Source organism: Bubalus bubalis, chromosome 5 (genome assembly GCF_019923935.1).
Source record: "Bubalus bubalis isolate 160015118507 breed Murrah chromosome 5, NDDB_SH_1, whole genome shotgun sequence".
NCBI lineage: Eukaryota > Metazoa > Chordata > Mammalia > Artiodactyla > Bovidae > Bubalus > Bubalus bubalis.
This window is the reverse complement of record NC_059161.1, coordinates 43,800,273-43,822,952: the sequence shown is the minus strand read 5'-3', so window position 1 is coordinate 43,822,952 and position 22,680 is coordinate 43,800,273. Positions and strand designations below refer to the sequence as shown.

General features: G+C 41.9%; 1 protein-coding gene across 1 annotated transcript in view; it reads right to left on the bottom strand.

The window, feature by feature from the left end:
* The window catches only part of LOC102397837 (selectin P), a 42,201-nt gene extending 23,239 nt beyond the window's left edge, over positions 1-18,962 (bottom strand). Inside the window, exons 1-6 of the mRNA XM_044943047.2 lie at positions 18,805-18,962; positions 8,089-8,179; positions 5,472-5,858; positions 3,801-3,908; positions 2,929-3,114; positions 2,012-2,197 (exon numbers count right to left, since the gene is read on the bottom strand). Coding sequence (XP_044798982.2) covers positions 2,012-2,197; positions 2,929-3,114; positions 3,801-3,908; positions 5,472-5,858; positions 8,089-8,179; positions 18,805-18,807 — 961 coding nt within the window. The 5' untranslated portion in view covers positions 18,808-18,962. The remainder of the gene's footprint in view (positions 1-2,011; positions 2,198-2,928; positions 3,115-3,800; positions 3,909-5,471; positions 5,859-8,088; positions 8,180-18,804) is intronic.
* Between the last annotated feature and the right edge of the window lie 3,718 nt (positions 18,963-22,680).

Sequence of the window (22,680 nt, the reverse complement as noted above, 5' to 3'; positions counted from 1 at the left end):
TGCCAAGTGAGTGTGCAGCCCAAGGTCAGTTCCTGATCATAATTAAGCCACAAGTGACCTCAGTTCTGATAAAAGCTGATTTCCTCATGCTCTTCCTTGACAAAGCATTTCATCTCCAGAATACTCCTGGAGTTTTTCAGAATACAAAGACTGCACACAGTGACCTTAGACCTCTAAGTTTTGCAGAATCAAGGTATTTAAGTTCCAAAGATCCTCTAGCGTTTCTCTCTAACTTTGCAGATTAAAAGTGAGGTTTAGAAATTTTAAGTGACATCCCTAAGGTCTCACACGTAGACAGTAATAGAGCTGGGCTTATAATTCAGGTCTTCCAGGAATTCACTTATCTAATATTTAATTTCCTGCTATGCTATTCCCCATTTTTGCTTGATAAGATACAATTGGTGTGAGGTATGAGGCAGTTGCACAGAACGCAGTTTTGTGGTATTAGATACCTGCTTTGGATTGTATCACAGCCTCTCTTTGATCCTTTGTCACAGTGTTCCTTTGCTCCTTTGTCAAAGACTGCCACCAAGGACTGTGATGAGCAATCTGTCTGTGTGTCCTGATAGCCGCTGTTCTGACTCTGTCTGAAGTATAGCAAGGACACTGACCCACTGCTTCTAGACACCGGTGAGGCAGGCAGGGAAAAAAGAGGCAGAAACAAAGGCTCTCTGCGAGGTACTTTATACATACTATTTAATTGTATACTTTTTATATGCTTCATCCTTATTAAAGCTCCTTGAAATTCATAGTTCATTTCACAGAAGCTCCTTGCAATTCATAGCTCATTTTACAGAGGAAAAAACCATCCCTCCTGGGGGCTGAACAACCCATTTCAGGATCAGAGTCTGGAAAAGATCATACTGATATTAAAAGCCCTTGATCTTCCCCAGTGTGTCAAGACTCCTTACCTAAATAGACAGCATGAACTTATACTTCCCAGTGGACTGGGGGCTATTGGTGAAAAAATCCTACCCTTCAAGGCTGGCAAGGGTGGGGTTCCCCAGCCAGGGCCAAGGCAGCAGTTTGTCCTTGCCCCTCACTCGATGGCAAGGTTTGCATTCAAATTTGCAGCCAGAGCTACTGCAAGGGAAACGAGGGGATGGACACAGTCCAGGATTCCTTTGGTAGGGGCTTCCAGGAACTCACTCTGCATAGCTGGCCAGAATCACCAAGGCCATAGAGAAAGGTATTGAGGAAGGAGAAGAACCATGCTCACAGCTGGGAGAGCAATGGTGAAACCACCTCTGGAAATCTAAGTGGAGCTAGGAATCTGTAAGGGTCAGGAGATCCTAATGATGTTTGTCCAGACTTGTAGAACCAAGCTTCAGGAGGACCTAAATCTCTTTAAAATAAAAGTTTCTTTCAAGACTCTTTTATCAAATGTCCTCTATCCCCTTTACTGCTAGAAACCTCTTCTGGTAAGTCTTCTAGAATCTACTTACAGATGGAGATGTCACCATTCCATCTTAGGTGAAATTTATGAATGAGGTCATTCTGAAATTACTTGAGGGCAGTGAGTTTTGGGGAGAGGAGGACTTCTAAATTTTGTTTACAGTCAATAGTAAAATCAGCCTCTTGTTCTTCTAGAGCCTGACACTCCTTTCCTATCCCAGATGAACCCAATCTAGCTCTGTGTGTGTGTGTGTGTGTGTGTGTGTGTGTGTGCATCGCTCAGTCATGTTGCTTGACATGACTGAGTTGCTTGACTCTTTGCGACGCCATGGACTGTAGCCCGCCAGGTTCCTCTTTCCATGAAATTTTCTAGGCAAGAGTACTGGAGTGGGTAGCTTCTCCCTTCTCCAGGGGATCTTCCAAACCCAGGTATCAAACTCGGGTCTCCTGCCCTGCTAGTGGATTCCTTACTATCTGAGCCACCAGAGAAGCCCCCAGTCTAGCTGAGTGGTAGGTAAAAGGAGAGTCAAGGTGTGATTCAGGGTGGTTTCATCTGTGCTCCCAGCAAGAACCAGATGCAGTGGACATTATACATCCCCAACCTCCTGGAACTCACCTTTACACACCGGAGTTGGGGCTGTCCACACCCCCAAGGCTGTGCAGTGCACTTCCTCTGGCCCAACTAATGCGAATCCCTCTTCGCAGCTGAAGCTGCAGCTGGACTGGTGCTGGAATGCTTTTGCGGACTGGACACAGCTCATGCTTCCTTGCTCCGGAGACTTCAGAGCTGGGCACTGGACAGCTAAAAACAACCACAGAGCAATTGCATGAGGCCTGGTGTCATGCCCAGCACCTTGGAAACCTTAGGATGCTGCAACAGCTGTGTGTGTGTGTCTGTGTATCTGTGTGCATGCACTCAGTCATGTCCAACTCTTTGTGACCCCATGGATGCTCCTCTGTCCAAGGAATTTTCCAGGCAAGAATACTGGAGCAGGATGCCATTTCCTATGCCAAGAGATCTTCCCAACCCAGGGGTCGAACCTGTTGTGTCTTTTTCATCTTCTGCGTTGTCAGGCAGGTTCTTTAACCACAATACCACCTGGGAAGCCAGCAATAGCTGCTACATCTTCCCGAAGTGTTAGGCAAGGTGCTGAACTTGGTTGGTAAAATGGTACTTTCAATAGCTTTTTGGAAAGACCCAAACATCCTTGCTTTATTTACTTTTTAAAGAAGCAAGGTGAAATTCTCAAATTAATAATACCCAACCCGCGAGTCATTATTGCACTCTGTTCACTTTGCAATGAACAAAGGAAGAGGGACCTTTTTGTAATGCTTTTGCATGAGAATCAAGAATTAAACTCCCTCACTCCTCAGATGAAAATTAAAACTAGTGTTACTCTGGTTGGTGGGCAGTAGTAATAAGCACAATGTCCCATTTAGTGTAGATCTTCTTGGTTTTCAAAGGAGAAAGCCTCTTGTCCCCTCTGAAATTCTAGTTGTCAATGAGAATGGAAAAGAATTGGGTGTACATACCTACACACTGTGGGGGTGAATTCGTCCAGATTCCAGAAGCCAAACACTCCAGCTCCCTGGGTCCGTTCAGCGTGTACCCTTCAGCGCAGTGGAAGCTGCACTGAGAGTTGAAAGAGAAGTTTCCAAGAGGGTGACTGCAGTTCATGTGCACGTGTTGAGGAAGGTCAAACTCGCCACACTCTCTGACTGTAAGGACAAAATATTGATTTCTTTCTTTGCACACTGAAAGCAAATGTCAGGTTTGCTAAAAGCTGAAACTGTTTGTATAACCCATCTGTATCAATCTCCCTGGGCTTCTAACCTGTTCATCTTTACTCTGTTCCTTTGTATTGATTTGTTTTGTTTGTTTAGCTGCTCAGTCATGTTCGACTCTTTTGCAACCCCATGAACTATATTCTGCCAGGCTCCTCTGTTCATGGAATTTTCCAGGCAAGACTACTGGAGTGGGCTGCCATTTCCTTCCTGACCCAGGGATTGAACCCGCATCTGCATTGGCAGGTAGATTCTTTACCACTGAGCCACCTGGGAAGCTCTTGTATTGGTTGCATCCTGGGAAATGATCATACTTTCACTGGTGTTTATTTCCAGCAAACAAAATTAGCCTGAAAGAGTTCTCTTTGTTTTACTGCCCTTACATTTTCCCTTTTAAATTTTGAAATTTTAGGAGGATGTGTTCACTCTAAAAATAAAGTGGTTTAACCCCGAGTGTGTGATTGGCCAGTTTGAGTGGGGCAGACTGACAGATGGTAAAGAGAGGACCTAGGACTAGCCTGTACCCACTGGAGAGCCTCCAACATGATGATTTGCTTCCTGGCATCACCTCTATCACAAGACCATGGACCACGTTGCAATCAACAAAATAGTGGGCTCACCATATTCACACTCTGGTCCATAGAATCCAGGGTAACAGGAGCAGGTGTAGTTCCCAATGGTCTCAATGCACTCTCCTTGCTTGCTGCAGGACATGTCCTGGCAGGAGGCTGCATGGATACAGAAGGGTCAGAATCACAGGCATTCTTAAGAGGTACAAAGAAAAGCTGGTTTCTTATTCCAAGTCTTAGCCCCACTTGAGTAACCTCGAGCTAGCCAGACAACAGAAAACCACAGAGTCCCCTGGAGAGCCAGCCTGTTCCCTGTGAAGTATACCGTAGGAGCCTGCTGGAGCATTGCTTGGCTTCTATTTTTAAAATTTTTGATTAGAGGATAGTTGCTTTACAATGTTGTGTTGGTTTCTGCCATACAGCAGTGTGAATGAGCCATACGTATACATATGTCCCCTCCCTCCTGAGCCTCCCTCCAATGCCCACCCCACCCCATCCCACCCCTCTAGGTTGTTATAGAGTACTGGGCTGAGCTCCCTGTGTTATACAGCAACTTCCCACTAGCTATCTATTTTACATATGGTAATGTATATGTTTCAGTGCTACTCTCTCAATTTGTGCCCCACCCCCACCCCACTGTATCCACAAGTCTGGGTCTCTATTCCTGCCCTTACTGGTTCATCAGTACTGCCTGACTTCTGTTTTAGGCTGTATTTAATGTGGCCTAAAGAGGGGTTGCCATTTGCGGACACAGAGGGACAAATGGAGCTACCAGTACATGGGTAGACAGAGAAGCTCCTCTGTGTGGTACAAAATAGGTTGTGGCTCTTAACCAATCACATTCATAAAGTTGTATTATTATGGAAGCTCCTATGACAGATATCACAGCATGGAGGTTAGGAACTAGATGAGGGGTGGCAGGGGTCACACTTACATAATCACCCCCTACTATTATGTGACTTCAAGCAAGTTCCTTCTTTGAGTCCAACCTGTCTGAAGTTAGGGCCAAAGCCTTTCCACTTTTTGCCTGTGTTAAGTCTATGCCCAGCACCACATGGCAGAGGAGTTGAATGAGATGTTTAAGACCTACTCATGATCAAAGACAAATGACCTTATAGGCAGCTGTGTCATAGGTCTGAATAGATGAGATTTAGGTGGTACAGAGCATGACTGGCCAGCCAGGCCCTCCTCCCTAAGTCTATGCCACTTGGATGACAGAATAGAGAAGGACAGAGTTTCCTTCTTGCAAGAGACTCTTTGAGGGCATAGGCACTGCACACCTGTGGTGGATTCGTATTAGAAATGATACTACAAAAGCAATGAGTGTCTGTGTTGATGAGGTTGTAGCTTGTCCTAGAGACAAGGCCAAATTCTCTCTCAAACTATACAGTCTCTTATTCTAGGGCCCAGTGATACTGAAAAGGTATGGACATAAATTTTAGGACACCAAAACTTCCTGAGCATCTATTTTGGCCATTATAAATTATAAGGGTGGACCAAATGATATTAATATTTCCTTCTGGCTTCAAAAGGCCAGTTTTTTCTAATCCTGATCTTATATTCTTCAAGATGGTCAATAATGCTGCTTGACTGACAGTTCGCTCTTTGTTCCCATGTCCCTGACTTTGAGACTCAATGTTATTGACTCAGGGGCTATATTAATGAACCAGGGAAGGCATTTTTTTAAAAAACACGTAGATTTTAGAGTCGAGAAGCCCCTACCTCTATAGCAGAGTGCTCGCTTTCTTTTCCAGCAGGGCTCATCATTCCACTTGCCAGGGGCTGACAGACTCTTGATGTAGATCTCCACACAGTCCTGGTTGTTCCTCTTGTTGTTAGGCTCATTGTCAGCCCAGTTCTCAGCCTCCTCAGTGAGAGTCTTGTTGGTTCCCACCCAGGTCCATTTATTGTTGATCTTTCGAATACCAATCCAGTAGTAAGAGTTGTAGTAAGGTATGGTCTCGTTGAGATAAGCAATCTCGTTTTTATTCTGGATGGCCACTAAATCCGTGTAGTACTTCTGACAGAATGCCCGGGAATAATTCCATGAATATGTTTTATTGCTGTAGTGGTAGGTCCATGCTGATACTTCTTTCTGGTTTATTAGCTCTAAATAAAGGAGAGTGAGGATCAAGTTAGCATCCCTAATGAGAAAGAGGTTGTGAGCATAAGTTACTTCTGTATAGTCAGATGAGTCTGACTAGCAGAGAAATACCAAAAGCATGATCCTTTTATGTCTAATCTAGTTGTTTTTAGGAAAAAGAATGGTTTCCATCTTTTAGTTAAAAGTATTGATACACTTTAAGTCAGAATAAGAAAATGTGCTCTTCTAGACTTGTGGACACAATGGGGGAAGGAGAGGGTGGGACGAATTGAGAGAGTAGCATTGAAACATATTCATTTGCATGTGTAAAATAGATGCTAGTGAAGTTTCTGTATAACACAGGGAGTTCAGCTCGGTGCTCTCTGATGATGTAGAGCGGTGGGAGCGGAGGGGTGGGAAGGAGGTTCAAGGCAGGGGAGGATATATGTATATTTATGGCTGATGCAGGAGAGAAGGTGATGGCAACCCACTCCAGTACTCTTGCCTGGGAAATCTCATGGACGGAGGAGCCTGGTAGGCTTCAGTCCATGGAGTTGCTAAGAGTTGGACACGACTGAGCAACTTCACTTTCACTTTTCACTTTCATGCATTGGAGAAGGAAATGGCAACCCACTCCAGTGTTCTTGCCTGGAGAATCCCAGGGACGGCAGAGCCTGGTGGGCTGCTGTCTATGGGGTTGCACAGAGTCGGACACGACTGAAGCGACTTAGCAGCAGCAGCAGCAGAAACCTTCTTTTAGAAATGGAGGAGATGTTAAATACTTTGCCCAAGCCCAAATTAAAGTGAAAGTGAAGTCACTCAGTCATGTCCCACTTTTTGCGACCCCATGGACTGTAGCCTACCAGACTCCTCCATCCATGGGATTTTCCAGGCAAGAGTACTGGAATGGGGTGCCATTTAAATGACATGTCAAATGTCTTGATGGCTCCCTCATTATCTACAGGTACTACCTCTTCACGTGGAAAATAAGATGCTTTATGATCCGGAGCCTACCTGCTAGTCCAGCCTCACCACTCACCATATTTACTTTTCTTTAGCAAAAACAGAAGTCACCCACTTCCATGCCTTTGCACATGCTCTTCCTTCTCCTCTGGCTCCCCTTTTCTGCTTAGGCTTGGTAAACTGTTCCTCCACCTACTTTCCATGAGTCCTCCAGGGGGGCTTGGTGTTCCTTCTTCCAGGCACCCTGTCTCTAGCTGCACCTTCCTTATTGCCAGGTGTTGCAACATTGTTTGTATGACATGGGCCACACCTGCTAGATTGCTAATCCTAATGGGGGTCTCTTTTTACCTCTGGATTCTTAACACCAAGCAAAGAGCTTGGCACTAATCAGGCATTCCCTGCATACTTGTTGAGTAAAAGCACCAGGTTTGTGCCAGAGGCTCATCGTATCTCCTGGGTTGCAATCTTACACTCATCCCATTACTCCAGGCTGTTTCCCTTTGATAAATTACTCTACTTCCTCCATCTCTGCTTACTCACTTTTTAAAATAGCACTTAAAACAGGCCTTTAAAAGGAATGTTTATGAAATCAAATGAAATAAAGAATGTGCCCTTCAAAAGTATAAAGGGCATTAGGACACAAAGTAGTGTTAACCTAGCCAGTGGGAGCTAACCCCCACCAGAAGAGGCCAGTTCCCAAATGAAGAGGTGCAATCAGGCCTGGAAATGGCTCTTTTTCCTGTTTATGAGGCCTTGCTCCTAATCAACCCTTTTCTCAGCTGCCCACATGAGAGTTGGTTCTGTTTGCCTTCCCTCATAGGCACCTCTATGGCATTGTTTTGCTGTAAGACTTTATTCTGATATCACCAGGGCTAGATTCTGATTTGCATAGAATTTTGCCTTCAGAATCCCCTTCCTTAGTAATAAAATTAAAACTTTTATAACTGCATTGGTTTAAAGATGAACATATTAGTATTGTACATGAAAACATTTTCTTTGGCCTAGAAGAAAATAATTTCTAAAGAAATTACAGCATTTTTGTGGCTCTCTAAAAGTAATGCAGGCCTGTGTCTATTGAGTCTAATGCATAAATTGGCCCTAGGTGTATTTTTGTATGTTCTCCCTAGCCTTTTCTACCAATATGGTGGTTTTGGATGTATTTCCCCCCGTCCAGGAATCTGGGCTTGGACAGATTTCCCATGCCTCACAACTGGTTACCATCCTTAACTTTGCCCATTTGGAGAAGTTACCCTCATCTCTGAGGACCAAGTGAAAGGTTAGCATAAGGTTTACCGAAGATCAGGACACTGAAGCAAAGGAGTTGGACAGTTCTGAAGATCGCTCTCTGAAATCTCCAGTTCCAGATGGCTTTTGGGCAGCTGGCCTGAAACAAGAAAACTGCCTTTTAGTGTCCATGTGCAATCAATGTGGCCAACCACTTCTACTTAGTAATCACGGTCTCGAGTGACCTGTCTGTTTCCATTAGGGGGTGGCTCAAGCCTTCTGCTCTATTTTTATTTCTCGCTACTCTGCTTAAGTCATCCCCTAGGTGAACATTGCATCAAGGCTCAGAACAGACTTAATTTCTTCATTCATTCAACAAATATTTATTGAGTAACAACTTGGTGCCACTAGTATTTTCTTTTATGATGCATTTTGTAGTATTATGTTAAAAATGCTATCATTATTATTATGCAATAATCTCCCTTTAAAAACTGGTATGCCATACTCAAGAATAATAGGAAGTCTCACAAAACCTCCCTGATCCACGCAGTTGTGTGGCCTGTACTTTGACGCACAGAACATCAATTAATCATGCTGCACTATGCCATCTATTCTGCATTATTGATCTATGTTTTCTTCCTTTACTATTTTAATGTATGTCTATAATATTATTCAAAGCTTAATGCATGTATGTAGACATATATAATTTTTATTAATAAATGAATAATAAACTATTTGCCTTGAATCTATAGCAAGGATGACTTCTCATAAGCTCCCTTATGTTGGGATTTCATCAAATCTATTAACATGTTTAAAGTGTTTTTGACTGTGTGGATCACAACAAACTGTGGAAAATTCTTAAAAACATGTGAATACCAGACCACCTGACCTGCCTCCTGAGAAATCTGTATACAGATCAAGAAGTAACAGTTAGAACCAGACATGGAACAACAGACTGGTTCCAAATAGAGAAAGGGGAATGTTAAGGCTGTATATTGTCACCCTGCTTATTTAACTTATATATAGAGTACATCACACAAAATGCCAGGCTGGATGAAGCACAGGCTGGAATCAAGATTGCTGGGGGAAATATCAATAACCACACATATGCAGATGATACCACCCTTATGGCAGAAAGCAAAGAAGAACTAAAGAGTCTCTTGATGAAAGTAAAAGAAGAGAGTGAAAAAGTTGGTTTAAAACTCAACATTCAGAAAACTAAGATCATGGCATCCGGTCCCATCACTTCATGGGAAATAGATGGGGAAACAGTGGAAACAGTGACAGACTTTATTTTGGGGGGCTCCAAAATCACTGAAGATGGTGACTGAAGCTATGAAGTTAAAAGATGCTTGCTCCTTGGAATAAAAGCTATGACCAACCTAGACAGCATATTAAAAAGCAGAGACATTACTTTACCAGCAAAGGTCCACCTAGTCATAGCTATGGTTTTTCCGGTAGTCATGTATGGATGTGAGAATTGGATCATAAAGAAAGCTGAGCACCAAAGAATTGATGCTTTTTAACTGTGATGTTCAAGAAGACTCTTGAGAGTCCCTTGGACTACAAGGAGATCCAATCAGTCCTGTGCGACGCCATAGATGGCAGCCCACCAGGCTCCCCCGTCCCTGGGATTCTCCAGGCAAGAACACTGGAGTGGGTTGCCATTTCCTTCTCCAATGCAGGAGAGTGAAAAGTAAAAGTGAAGTCGCTCAGTCTGACTCTTAGCAACCCCATGGACTGAAGCCTACCAGGCTCCTCTGTCCATGGGATTTTCTAGGCAAGAGTACTGGAGTGGGGTGCCATTGCCTTCTCCGGATAATCCCCTTAGTAGGAACTTAATCCCACAGAGTTCTCTGTGGATTATATTGTATCACCAGTTATTGTTACACCACTTTCAATTCAGTACCCAACGAGTGTCATGCCACCTGCTATAGCAGCAGTCTTCAAACCAGAATGAGCTTGGCCTCCCAAGGGGTACATAAGCAGGGAGAATTTAAGTAAATCTCTGTTCAGATTCCCAACTTTATCTTCAACATGTACACGTTCCTAAAACCAATCTGCCTACAAATGTGTCTACTTCTTCCATTTACAAAAGAAATCACACCTTTTGTAACCTAACTCTTATTAATCATTAGGCCTGGTCTCTGTATGTAAAAAACATCCGGTATGCCAAACAGAAACCTCCCAAAGTATTGGTGTAGATCTGACAACTTGAATGCTTCAAATGATAGTGAAACAAATCCTTTTCATGTCAAGGAGTTTTCCATTTCTCTCTTTTCATTAACTTGATTGGGACATGAAACTTGGAAGGAGTTCAAAGAATTGAGAGACATCATTATAAGAAGCTTCCATTTCCATTTACTTATTCAAATGAATAAAGGTCCTTAATGTTTAATAAAATCCTTACAAAATGAAATATAGGAATAGAATTGATGATGAGCTTGTTTGATTATATCAATAAATAATATTCACACAAGGTTACATGGATAGGGAAAAAGCCCCTCTCCTTATATAGAGATGTGTCTTCAATACCATTTTAAATATGGAAGTTTAAGTTACTTATTAAAACTTACAGTATTGTTTATGCTATTTTTAAATTGTGTACTAAAAGTAATTGTTATGCTAACTCTATCAAAAAGGAAAACATTTAACACATAGAGATTTATGATTTCATAAAATTGAATCTTTTACATTTCAACTTAGTTATATTTTTATTTATATAAAAATATATGACATAGTTATCAATAAAATAAGCTTAAAATGTATTAGGTTAAAATTCTGTACAGGAAATGAAATAGAAATAGGTATTAAAGAAGAGACAACAAAAAAGAAAAAATATTAACTTCCCTATTATTAGGAACTAGTTTTTTTTTTTTTTTAAGTGCTATCAGATCACGGTGGTATTTTATTCCATTGGATAAACTCTAGGAAATGATGTAACATTTATTGTGAAAGGCCAATTTTTAGAATTCACTGGAAATTCCGTCTTTTATTTTAAAACTTATGATTAAAAATTTAGCTCTCCCCTTAGAAGGGTTCAAGAGGTTATATAATTTTCCAGGATTTTGATAGGGGGCAAGGACAGAAGCAAAAATATTGCTGGTGAGAGCACAGTAATGTAGCTAATGAGATTCAATATTTGCCTTTGAATCTGCTGGCTTTCTCCCAGGTAGACCAGAGGATCGTAGTGTTTATCATCTAGGGAGTGGTCTTCCTGTGCCCTGAGAAAGTGGTTTTCTTCCTGTGGAGAGTATTTCTACAGGTTTCTCTGGCTTTGGGACCAGCTCAAGGAAGAGTGTTGGAATAGTGAGCCAGTGAGGCTCCTACCCCCATCTGCATTTCCAAGTCCACCCACTGTCCCAGCAGAACCATTTTATGTCTTAAGTTGTTTGCGTAAACTTTTCAATATGGTTTACTTTAGCAAAATAGGGACAGAGAGAGAGAAAGAGAGTGTGTGCTGGTTTTAAACTTTTTAAGATTTTAGAGGACTGGCAATTGCTTCTGTTAAGACACAACACCTGAGAAAGGAAAATGCAAGTTATTGTGTGTCTCCTGCTTTAATCTGACCATCCTTTTCTGTTTTCTAAAATCACAATTATACCAAGAATCACCTCTCATTCTATAAGAGTGGCAGGAGACTGTAAAGATGACTACCAAGTCAATTAAGCATTTCTCCAGCATTCTATAGCAGGTCTGGGACTACCATCACTGCCTACCACTGAGACTCAGTGAGTTCAGATGACCTGCCAATGCTTGCTCACTGGAACGTATGTTGGCTTAACACAGTGATTCTTTTTTTTCCCCTAAATTTAATTTTTATTTTATCTTGGAATATAGTTGATTTATAATATTGTGTTAGTTTCAAGTGTACAGCAAAGTGATTCAGTTATGGATATACATATATTCCTTCTTTTTCAGATTCTTTTCCCATATAGGTCATTACTGAGTACTGAGTAGAGTTCCCTGAGCTATACAATAGGTCTTTGTTGGTTATCCTTTTTATATGTATAAAGCACAGTGATTCTTATTCTCAAAGAACTCATGAACTCCTTTGAAAGGCTGATAAAAGCCATTATCAGGATTCTTTTTTAAAAATTGCGCACTTGCAATTTTTCGGACAATTTCAGAAGGCTCATGGACTCTGAGAGCAAATCTCTGTGTTAACTCTAAGATGGCTCCTTGACTCACTGGCAACTGACAAGCATTTGGTGTGTGGATATGGAAGATGAATGATGCTTAAAAGCCTTCCTTTCAGCAGTAATTTTCCTCTGAAACTTCCTTGGGGTGAGAAAGCGTTCTCACATTTGTCCCTACTTTCACTGTTACCTTTAGGACAAGGCAGCACTAGATCTAGGATGGTGAAGAGTTAAGGGCTCTGTCTTGGTGTCTGTGACTAAGCAAGCGCTGAAACACCAGGAAATACCTCCTGAGGAGAAGCCATGTGCTCTGTTCATTTTTATTTTAATATTCTTTGGCAGCCTACATCAAACCGGAAGTCACTGGGAAGGAGTCTGAGACAGGGTTATTGGAATAACATCCTGTGCCTGTGTAAACCTTCATGAAAGCTGCTTTCCACTGTGCTTGTCTTTAATTTTACTTTCCAAAGAATTAAAAGTGAGTGTGGGGTGAAGAGAGAGGCAGAGACAAAGTAGAAAGGGCAGGAAGTGTTTCTTTCCCCTCGACCTTTGCATAGAGCTTTTAGATCCCAGTGGTAATCCCATGTCTGCCAGCATGCTGGGTGGCTGACAAAGTTGGCAGGTAAGGTACCACAGAAAGGTGATTCTGTTCTCCTGCCTATGTTGTAGACCACAGCCTTGCACTTTAGAGACAGAACCTTCAGTGTCTCTCCCTAGACCCCCTGTCTTCTGCTTAGGTCCTGTCTGATTCTTCTCCTTCCTCTACATTTCAGTTTTATTAATTTCCTTGCCTCCTCTTTCTTCCTCAACTCCTAGTCTCACCTGCCTCCAAAACTGCTCCTGCTGACTTTACCACTGACATCCCAATGACCAAACCCGATGCAGTCTTTCCATCATTATCTACCTTGACCATTCTGTAGCAATAAATATTACTACTTCCTTTTGCTTAAAATGCTTCCCTGGTTCTTCTCTTGCTTCTATTCTGACATCTTGAGTGATTGTTCTCAGTCTTTTCCTGAATCCACGTCAACTCTGCCTTCACTTGCAGAGACAGAGATTACCCTGGGCTCCTGCCTCCAGGACCCTCTTCTCATCAATCTTCTGCTTTCCTGAGGCCTCCTTATGGTCATCTGCATGTCAGTGGCTCTCCATCAGCATCTCCACCCCTGACTTTCCTCCTGAGCATGAAGTCTGCAATCCAAATGCAGAAGAAACCTATTTGCACTCAGCTGGAGGGAGCAGCTGGCAGAGCCATCTTAGGACAAGGGCTATGACTTACATCTGAACCCCAGCCATAGTAGAGAACAGATGCTTACTGCCTAAGAAATGTGTTACAGAGGGCTTCCCTGGTGGCTCAGTGGTAAAGAATCTGCCTGCCAATGCAGGGATTGAACACAAGTTCAATCCCTGGTCTAGGAAGATCCCACATGCCATGGAGCAACTAAACCTGTGTGCTGCAACTATCGAGCCTGTGCTCTAAAGCCTGGGAACCACAACAAGGTGGGTCACCACAATGAGAACCTGTGCACTGCAGCCAAGAGTAGCCCCCTCTCCCCCACCTGCTCTCTGCAACTAGAGAAAAACCTGCACAATGACGAAGACCCAGCACAACCATAAATAAACAAATAAAATGGTATTAAAAGTATGTTACAGATGAATAGATGAACAAATAAGTGAAAAAATAGCAAGGGGATGACTGAAAGTAAAATGGAAGCATGCTGAATGGAAAAATGATGGGAAAATGTGATAATTAGAATTAAGTACAATAGGGTTACAGCAGTGATTGTATCAAATTTATAAGTGTATTGAACGGGAGGTGGGAGGGAGGTTCAAGAGAGAGGGGACATATGTACACCTATTGGCTAATTCATATTGATATATGGCAGAAATCAAGCCAATATTGGAAAGAAGTCCTCCTTCAATTAAAAAAAAAGTGTGGTGAGAGAGAGTATAAGAAGGCTGTACAAAAAATATGTTCTAGGCACTTTGTCTCATTCTCTTGGAGTGTGAGAGAAACAAGGGCATGATGGCTCACGTCCCATGTGAGAGAACAGAGGAGCAGGACTCACTCACTGAACTCCATGTGGGTGGCTTTGGGGCCAGCTCAAGGAGGTGTGTTGGGACAGTGGCCAGTGGAGGAGAGGTAGAGAAATCAGGACCTACCATAGCTGGTGTGTCTCAAGAAAGCCTGGATAAGCATCAGATAGCAGCAGCTCTTAGAAGAGGGAGAGGAGATGGCAAATTCCATTAAATTTCTGGAGTGGGTGTGTCCCTTTGAAAGGCTCCCGCACCAAACAGGGCTCATATAAAGTATGCATGTTCTTATTATTAACAGTATCCCTGACCCAAGCCCCACAACCTACTTGCCCACAAAGACCCTCAAGTCCTCCATCAAGTAGGAACGGGGAAGGAAGACCAAGGATCCTTTCACATCAATCTGCCATCAAACCCCATGGACTTTACCTTCTGATGAGATACCTGGCTATTCTCCAGATTTCCATTTTACTGCTGCCCCACTAATTCAGACATTGTCACTTCTTTCCCAGACCAAAGAAATCATCTTCCCCTTGATCTTTTCTTCTCAAGTTTACCCATCTCCAGTTCTTTATCTCTAATGCCATCAGAATACTCCTAACACAAAATCTGATCATATTGCTTCACTACTTAAAGTCCATCAGCTGTTTCTATTCCCTGAATAATACATACCAACTTCTTAAGATGACACTTCGAGGCTCTTCAAGATAAGGCTTCTTATTTATCTAGTCTCATCTCCTGCCATTACTCCTCAATTACCCCTCTCCTCCGCCACAATTCTACCATGCATTTATAACAAGACATCTTGTACTTTTCAGAATACACTGTATGTTCCCTATGTTCTTTTTATGCCTAGAGCACCCTCTCCCTCTGTGGGTGCCTAGCTCTAGTAGACCAGGAATTTCCTCCTTAAAGGAGCCTTCCCCATACTAACCTCTTCCTCCCCACACCAAGATAGGCATGTCCTTGTATTGCCTGTGTTCTTTCCCACTACTTATTTCAATAACTATCGATTTATTAAGTGCCTACAATGTGTCGGGTACTGTTCCAGGCAATGGCATTAAAATGATTAAAAAGATACAGTTCCTGTCCTCATGAAATGTACATTCTATGGAAGACAGACAATGAAGCAAACACCAACACATATACAACAGTACTGAACAAGTAAACATAAAAATCAGAAGCTAGTGATAAGGGGTAGTTAGAGAATTAAAGCCAGGTTATGTGATAGAGTGATGGGGTAGTGATAATAGACAGGAAGGAGGTCAGGGAAGATCTCTCTAAAAAGGTGACATTTAGACTGAGAGCAGAATGACCAGAAGAAAGCAGAGAGAAACAGGAGGAAGAGCATTAAAGATAGAAGGAAATGCTAATACAAAGGCTTTAAAGTGGAAGGAAAGTGTGGCGTGTTCAAAGGACAGGAAGAAAGCAGTGCAGCTGGAATGGAATGAACAAGGGGAAGCGAAGGATGAGATGATGCTGGGGACAGATCACTCTGGGCTTTGGGAACCAAAACAAGGAGATGACATGTTTGTTCTAAGTGCAAGTCAAGTGGGGCAGCAAGCAGATTTTAAGAGAGGGAGTGATGTAGTCTGATTGCTGCTGAAAATTGGGAAGTCCTGGGGGTTAGTTGAAAAGGAGTTGGTTCATGGCCAAATCGTGTGAGTCAGAAATACTGGTTGCAGAAGGAATCCAACTGCCAGGGTTTTGAACAGAGAAGCATCCTGAATAGATGATGTTTCTCTCTCTCTCTTTTTAAAAATTTGTGGTAATAATCTGTATACTTTCAAATTCAAAATGTAATAAGTCTGTGCTCAGTCTCTGAGTCATGTTTGACTCTTTGTGACCCCATGGACTTCAGCCCACCAGGCTCCTCTGTCCCTGGGATTTCCCAGGATTTCCATGGGATTTCCCTTCTCCAGCTAGTCTACAGGTGATTTTAAACAAATTATTTCTCTTCAACATTTATTTACATGTATTTCTAGCATACTGCTAGGTACATGGCGGGGTACCAAATGAATATTTGCAAATGTTGGGTATTATAATATCTACAGAATCAGTTTGTTTTGTCTTAGAAATTTCCTATGGGAAGGAAAGAAAATTAAAGAGGGTCAATGGGAATGCAAAGGCGGTAGGAAGATGTGACAGTCATTGAGGAGATAGAATTATGAAACTTCTTGGTGGCAGAGTCGAGATTTTCTAGGTAGTACAGCTGATCATATAGTTTCCCTTAAGTTTCTGGGTGGTGGTGGTAATATAGTATAGCTTTTAGTGGCCCAGCCTAAAAGCAGAGAATGAAACAGTGAAACAAAGTGCTCTAAAAACCAAATAACCAATAGAAATAAAGACAGGAAGGAACCCAGGACATCAAAACTAAGAATCAAAGCATATGTATATATTTAAATCAGATTCCTGATCACCATTATATAGGGTAAACTATTAATATTAAAAATAAAGTAGCATACTTAAAAGATTTTAAGTCATCTGGACCATCACTGAACTATATCTCTAAAATACAAAAGATTCATTTTATGTATTTGACTTTATAAAATTTCTATTTTGCTTTTCAATCAGAGAAATGAATTACTTAGAAGACAATGTAGTAAATGCCATTTGTGAAACACCATATGCTACCCTTTAGGGTCAGGTCTAGGGTCTTTTCCCAAGGCTGCCTGTTGAATAGTAAGTCACTTTGATTTTGGGGGGTTTGATTAATAAGTTTCCACTTATGAAATTCTGAAGCTGAACTTTCTAAGACCTAGCAGCCAGCCCAGGAGAATGTGAACCATTTAATCATGTTTTGAAAAATAGCTAATGAAAGGAAGAGTAAGAACTAGAATTAACAGACCTAAAATGGTTAAAAGGCATAGACGAAAGTGAACCCAGACCTCCTCTTTAGCCCACTGATACCCTAACGCTGGCATAATTTAACTGTTAGTTCCCCATTTAGAGCTCCCACATTCTGAGATCCATCTGGTTGAAAACACACCAGCCGATAAACCTTAATATGTTTCCTCATGTCCTAGGGTTAATTGAAACCATTCTGAACTTGAATTTACAAGCAGAGTTTGGGGTTCCCGAATCCCAAGAGACAAATGTGCTCCAGGGCAAAGGAAGAGGTCTTGTCTTCGGAATATTTAAAACAATTCCAGGGCTGGAGTTCTTAGCACTTCATTGCAGAGTCCCAGCCTAGTTCCAAGAAGCCAATGGAGAAATTTTGAGCTTAAAACACAAGAGGTGAAAGAGTGGGGTTCTTAGACATGGAAGTCTGGGGACCCCCTGCAGTTATCCATAAAGCTCAATGTTTATGTGGATGTCTGGCATTTCATCTGGGAAAGGATTTGCACCTTTCTTAGAATCTCAAAGAACTCCATGATTCAGTCTGTTAACATTCCTCTAAAAGGAGGATCCCAGGGAGAATAGATGGAAGAAAGAAATAACTGTTTATTCATTTAAGTTGACCAATTCAGGAAAAATATGCAAGAGATAAAGAGATAAAAGAAATCTACATTCTTACATCAACTGGAGTTCACACTCAGGACAGACTTAAACTCCTTCCTCTTCTTTTCATCATCCTCTTATCCCTGTTCAACCCAACCTGGAAAATCCTCACTAAAGTGTTTGAAATTTGTTCTATAGTAAAACAAAGAAATGGGGGTAAAGTGAATATAAGCAGTACTTTCTTCTGGTATTCCATAGAAAGGAGCTCAAAAACAGGGACAGTCTGCTTCCTCTCTCGCCACAGACTGAAAGCTTTTAGATCCTAGGACTGTATGAGATACACCTCACAAGTCAAGGGTAAAACTATGTGTTTGTGTCTTATTTAATGAGTGCCCTTTTCCTTGGATCTTTCCTGGATTTCAGATCCTTCTCTTTCTCATAACAATAGAATCTTTTCTTTCTCATAACAATAATTGCTAACATCTACTAACCCACAACTATGTGCCAGGCTCAGACCTACTTGTTTTTCAGCTTATTTAATTCCCAAAGTGATGCTACAAAGTAAAGTACTATTATTCTGTCCATTTTACAGATGAGAAAACTGAGTCACTAGCAGGAATGAGAGTTGTGGCAGAAACAGAAACTGTGTGGCTAGTCCACATCAGTCCCAGCAGACTCCTAGGGTACAGAGAAAGAAATGGGAGAGCTGGGATGAGAAACCATTTGACTGTAGTCTTATACCAGGGCACTTGCTCAGCCTTGTGTTCAACCCAGACAGAAGAGCAGTCCTGGAGAAGAGTTGAGGGTTAACCAGGATTTGCTCCAAGAGAGTCCCTGTAAGCCCTGCTAGGAAAGACAGTAGCTGTGGAGCAAGAGGACAGAAATTCAGATCCAGACCACATCCAGTCCAACAGTGCACCTTAGGTCAAACACCTAGCCTCTCTGGAAGGCATAGCAGCTTCATTTGTAACATGGGCATAGCAACTCAAAAGGATGCTGGGAGGATCAAAGCGGGCAGCAGGTTTTGAAATTCTTACAAACTCCATGGGGCTACTCAATATAAAAATCCATAACTACTGCTATTCCACATTTTAGGAATCCTTATCTGCCTGCCTCAACTCCAAACCTCTTCCATCCAACCACTTCCCATAGCAAAAAGAAATGGACTTACCATCTCTCTTGTGACACGGCTGGCTTTCTGCTGTCTGTCCGGCCCAGACTTCTTTTAATCTCGCTGCCACCCCTCAGCTGTCAGGCTGTTTAGAAAAGCACTTCCTATTCACTTTCCTGAAAGTCACCACAGCCCTTCCCACGAAGTTAGAATGTTGATAATATGGGAGCGATGTTGGCAACTTAGAAATAACAGTCACTGAGGAAGGGGGAGGGAGGGGGGGTGCAGACTTCCATGGGAGGTGGTCTGAAGACAGACGGGGGCAAGTGTGAATCACTTCTGGACATTCCAGGGTGGGTAGTGCAGGAATCATACCCACGTTCCCCAGTGGTCAAGTTTCCTTGATATGATCTGTGATAAGTTACTCCAATTTAAGGCCATATATCGGAAAACACACTTGGTCTTAATCATTAATGTAAATTTTCCAGTTACTGTAAAATCTCAGGGAATGTTTTCTATTCCAGCAGCTTTCTGAGCAAAAATAGTTACAAAAAAAATTAGGTGGGAAAGGGAAAGCCACTGAGGGTTTTCTGGCATCTGGAGGGATTGTTAGAGTTTTGGAGTGAGATATAAAACAGACATGGGTCACTTTAGAAGGAAACTTCTGCTTCTTAAATTAGAAAAAAAAATGTGAAAATGGTTAGTGTTGGGAAAGTAAAAGTCTGTGTAGCACAGTGGTTAAGACTTGGGCTCTTTGAGTCAACTACCTGAGACCCCTCTTGGCTCCATTTGTGGCTGTCCTCCAGGCAAAAATGCTTAAACTCTCTATGCCTCTTTTTTTTTTTTTTTTTAACTGTGAAATAGAATGGTAATAGAACTTACCTTACAGAGTTGTTATGTGATTAAATGAGTTGATATGTGGAATGCTTGAAACAATAACTAGCCCACAGTTGGCACTCAATGAATATAGGCTATTATTACTTTTCAGACATGCCATCAGGCAGTAAAACCAAGTATCAAGCATTTAGTGTCAAGTCAGAAAACCATAACTCCAGTTTATCCCTTCAGAATTCAGTTGTGCAGTAGTGGGTGTTATTTTTCATTCACTACATGATTATTACAGCTTGTAAGTAGGCATCTCATGGACTGATTGAAAGTGGAATAAAATGGAAAAATCTGGAAGTCCAAAGATAAAGATGATTTAAGGACCTTGGAGCTGCATTTGAACTTAGGAGTTTGGAATGAAGAGGAAAGGGTTAACACATGGTAGAAATAGAAAGCCTAGTAAAGGAGGCAGTGATGGAGGGATGGAAGCAGGGGAACAAGGGATGTTGAGAGATAGGAAAGTACAGGGATCTTTGAGCAGTGTGATGCAAGGGTTCAGAGCCAGACTGCCTGGCTCCATCACTGACAATCTGTGTGACCTGTGGAGGTATTTTCCTGCTGTGACTCAGTTCCCTCAACTATACTAACAAATAAGGATAAGTCACTAGTCATCATCACCACGTGGAATTGTTTGGACAGTTAAATGGATTTACACTTGAAGTGCTCAAAACAATACCTGGCACAGTGCAAGTGCAGTGGATGTGTTCACTATTTTTTTTTTCCTAAGACTTGCCTTGCCTTCCTCCCTTCTTATTTTTACACTCTAGACTCTCTTTTTGACATTGCTTCATTTAAAAACATTTCTCAGATGAATATGAGGGAAGGCACTAGATAAACTCTAGGTTCTATCAACAATATGTTTTAAGTAGGATAATGTTAAATTGTAAGGAGTGTGAGGGAAGTAGAAAAGAATTCCAAGGAATAGGAATGGAAGGAAAATACCATTGACTGTTTAAAAGCTGTTCAAACTGAAACCATTTGCTTGAATGGATTTAGTCTAGGAGAAAAATCTATATTGTTTCTAATTAGGTGGACGCTAAAAACATGATGATTCCAATATAATCTGATTAATAGTATTTCTTCTATGTTCCAGACATGTTTTCTCATCTTGTATTGTACTAGAAATTCCCAAAGGATGACACCTCTTTTTATATTAGTCTTGCTTTTCCTGTAGTATCCAGCAGAGAGCAATCAGACACCCAACAAATACTTGTTGATTCATTGATTAGATCTATGACTCTGGGTAGACACAGTAAAAGTGTCTCCTTCATCTTCCTCTCTGATTTCTGTTTGTATTATTTCAGTGATTCGTTTATATACACAATAAATAGCTGAACTTTCCTGGTGGCACAGTGGATAAGAATTTGCCTGCCAATGCAGGAGACACAGGTTCAATCCCTGATCCGAGGAGATTCCACATGTGCCGGGGTCCAGCCCCAGCAGGATCCGGGGGTACCCTCAGGATGATGGCATCAGCGATAAGGAAAGTAAAAAAAAGGGGAGAGAAAGAGGCTTGATCTTCCTTGGTTTACACAGAAAGCCAATAAAGCTCCTGGCACAGAACTTGCTTTGTTCACGGAGGCTGTAGGTGCCCTCTCGGTGGGGTGAGGATGCAGGATGCCCCCTCCCTGGTGAAGACGCAGGGTGCCTTCCCGATTGGGTCTTAGAAGCCCAGGCAAAAAAGTGAATTCAGAGAGCCCCTGTGCCCCAAGGAGTCATCCTGAAAGAAGAACAGAGGGAGAAAGAAAGAAAAGGAAAGAAAGAATGACACGGGGAGACCAAGCTTCAGTAAGTGAGGCCCATAACTTTATTTTCAAAAGGAACTTTTATACCTTGACTTGTACATAGAGGGAAATGAAAGATGCAAAGTCATGCAGAATCAGCCCAAACATTACATCTGTTTTGTCTTTATTGAAAACAGGATTTTTTCTGCATACCTTTCCCATAAACAATGTTGTGTACATTATCTTCTGGCTTTGGAGGCCTGTGGACATTTTATGACCCTTTTTTGATAAGGGCTGCTCAATCAGAAAACTTGTTTTCCCTTGAAGTGTTTTTTCTTTATATTTCTAATCTATGTCAGCCTCAGAAAGTGCTAAACAGAGTTATATTCTCACGGAGCAAAGGCGCAGTGAGTTACAACAAAGAAAGAACCAATTAGCTCAAAGGTCTGATGTGGTTAATTCCAAGGCTACCACTTGTTTTTCTTACATTCCAACTATGTTAACTAATGCACTCCCAGGTGCACAATGGATAAGAGATATGGGCACTTAGCAGCAAGCATTGGCTCAACAATGAAATCTTACACAAGCACTACTCTAACAGTTTTTAACTCTTCGGAAGGCTCTATATTTTTAGAATGTTTTAAGCTTCCCATGTCTCTCATGGTTGGGAGGCTGTGAACAATCACATGTGTAGCTGCAAGAGTCTGGATAAACCTATCAGGCAAGCTAGAAAGCCATCAGAGGGATTTGAATTGAAACACTCCTATCATGCCCAGGAGACTTATTAACTAAAGCCCTAAGTTGACTTTTTCCAGAGAAAGGTGGTTGGGGATAACCCCCCTGTTAATGTCAGAAGAGTTGGTGAAAGGCACAAAATAGTAAGACAGACAGATTCTGGTTTTGGGGTAGATGCTCAAGCAGATCCAGGGGGTCCCTCGAGTTCTGATCTGCCTTGCTCATCAGATCTCTTCCACATGACCTTGTCATGGGTGGGGTCTCCCGTGATGGCTCCCGGCACACATGCTGCCAAGCAACTAAGCCTGTGTTCCACAACTACTGAGCCTGCAGTCTAGAGACTGTGCCCTGAAACAAGAGAAACTGCTGCAATGAGAAGTGCATGCACTGAAAGGAAGAGTAGACCTTGCTTGCCACAAATAGAGAAAGCCTGTGCAAAGTAACAAAGACCCAGCACAGCCATAAAATTAAAAAAAAAAAAAAACAACCCTCAAATCCTGGATACATCAGGAATATACCTTAAGACACAGAAGTGCATGCAGGACACCAGCTGAGAGCAGACAGGAGTACCTGACCAGCAGAAAAAAGAATA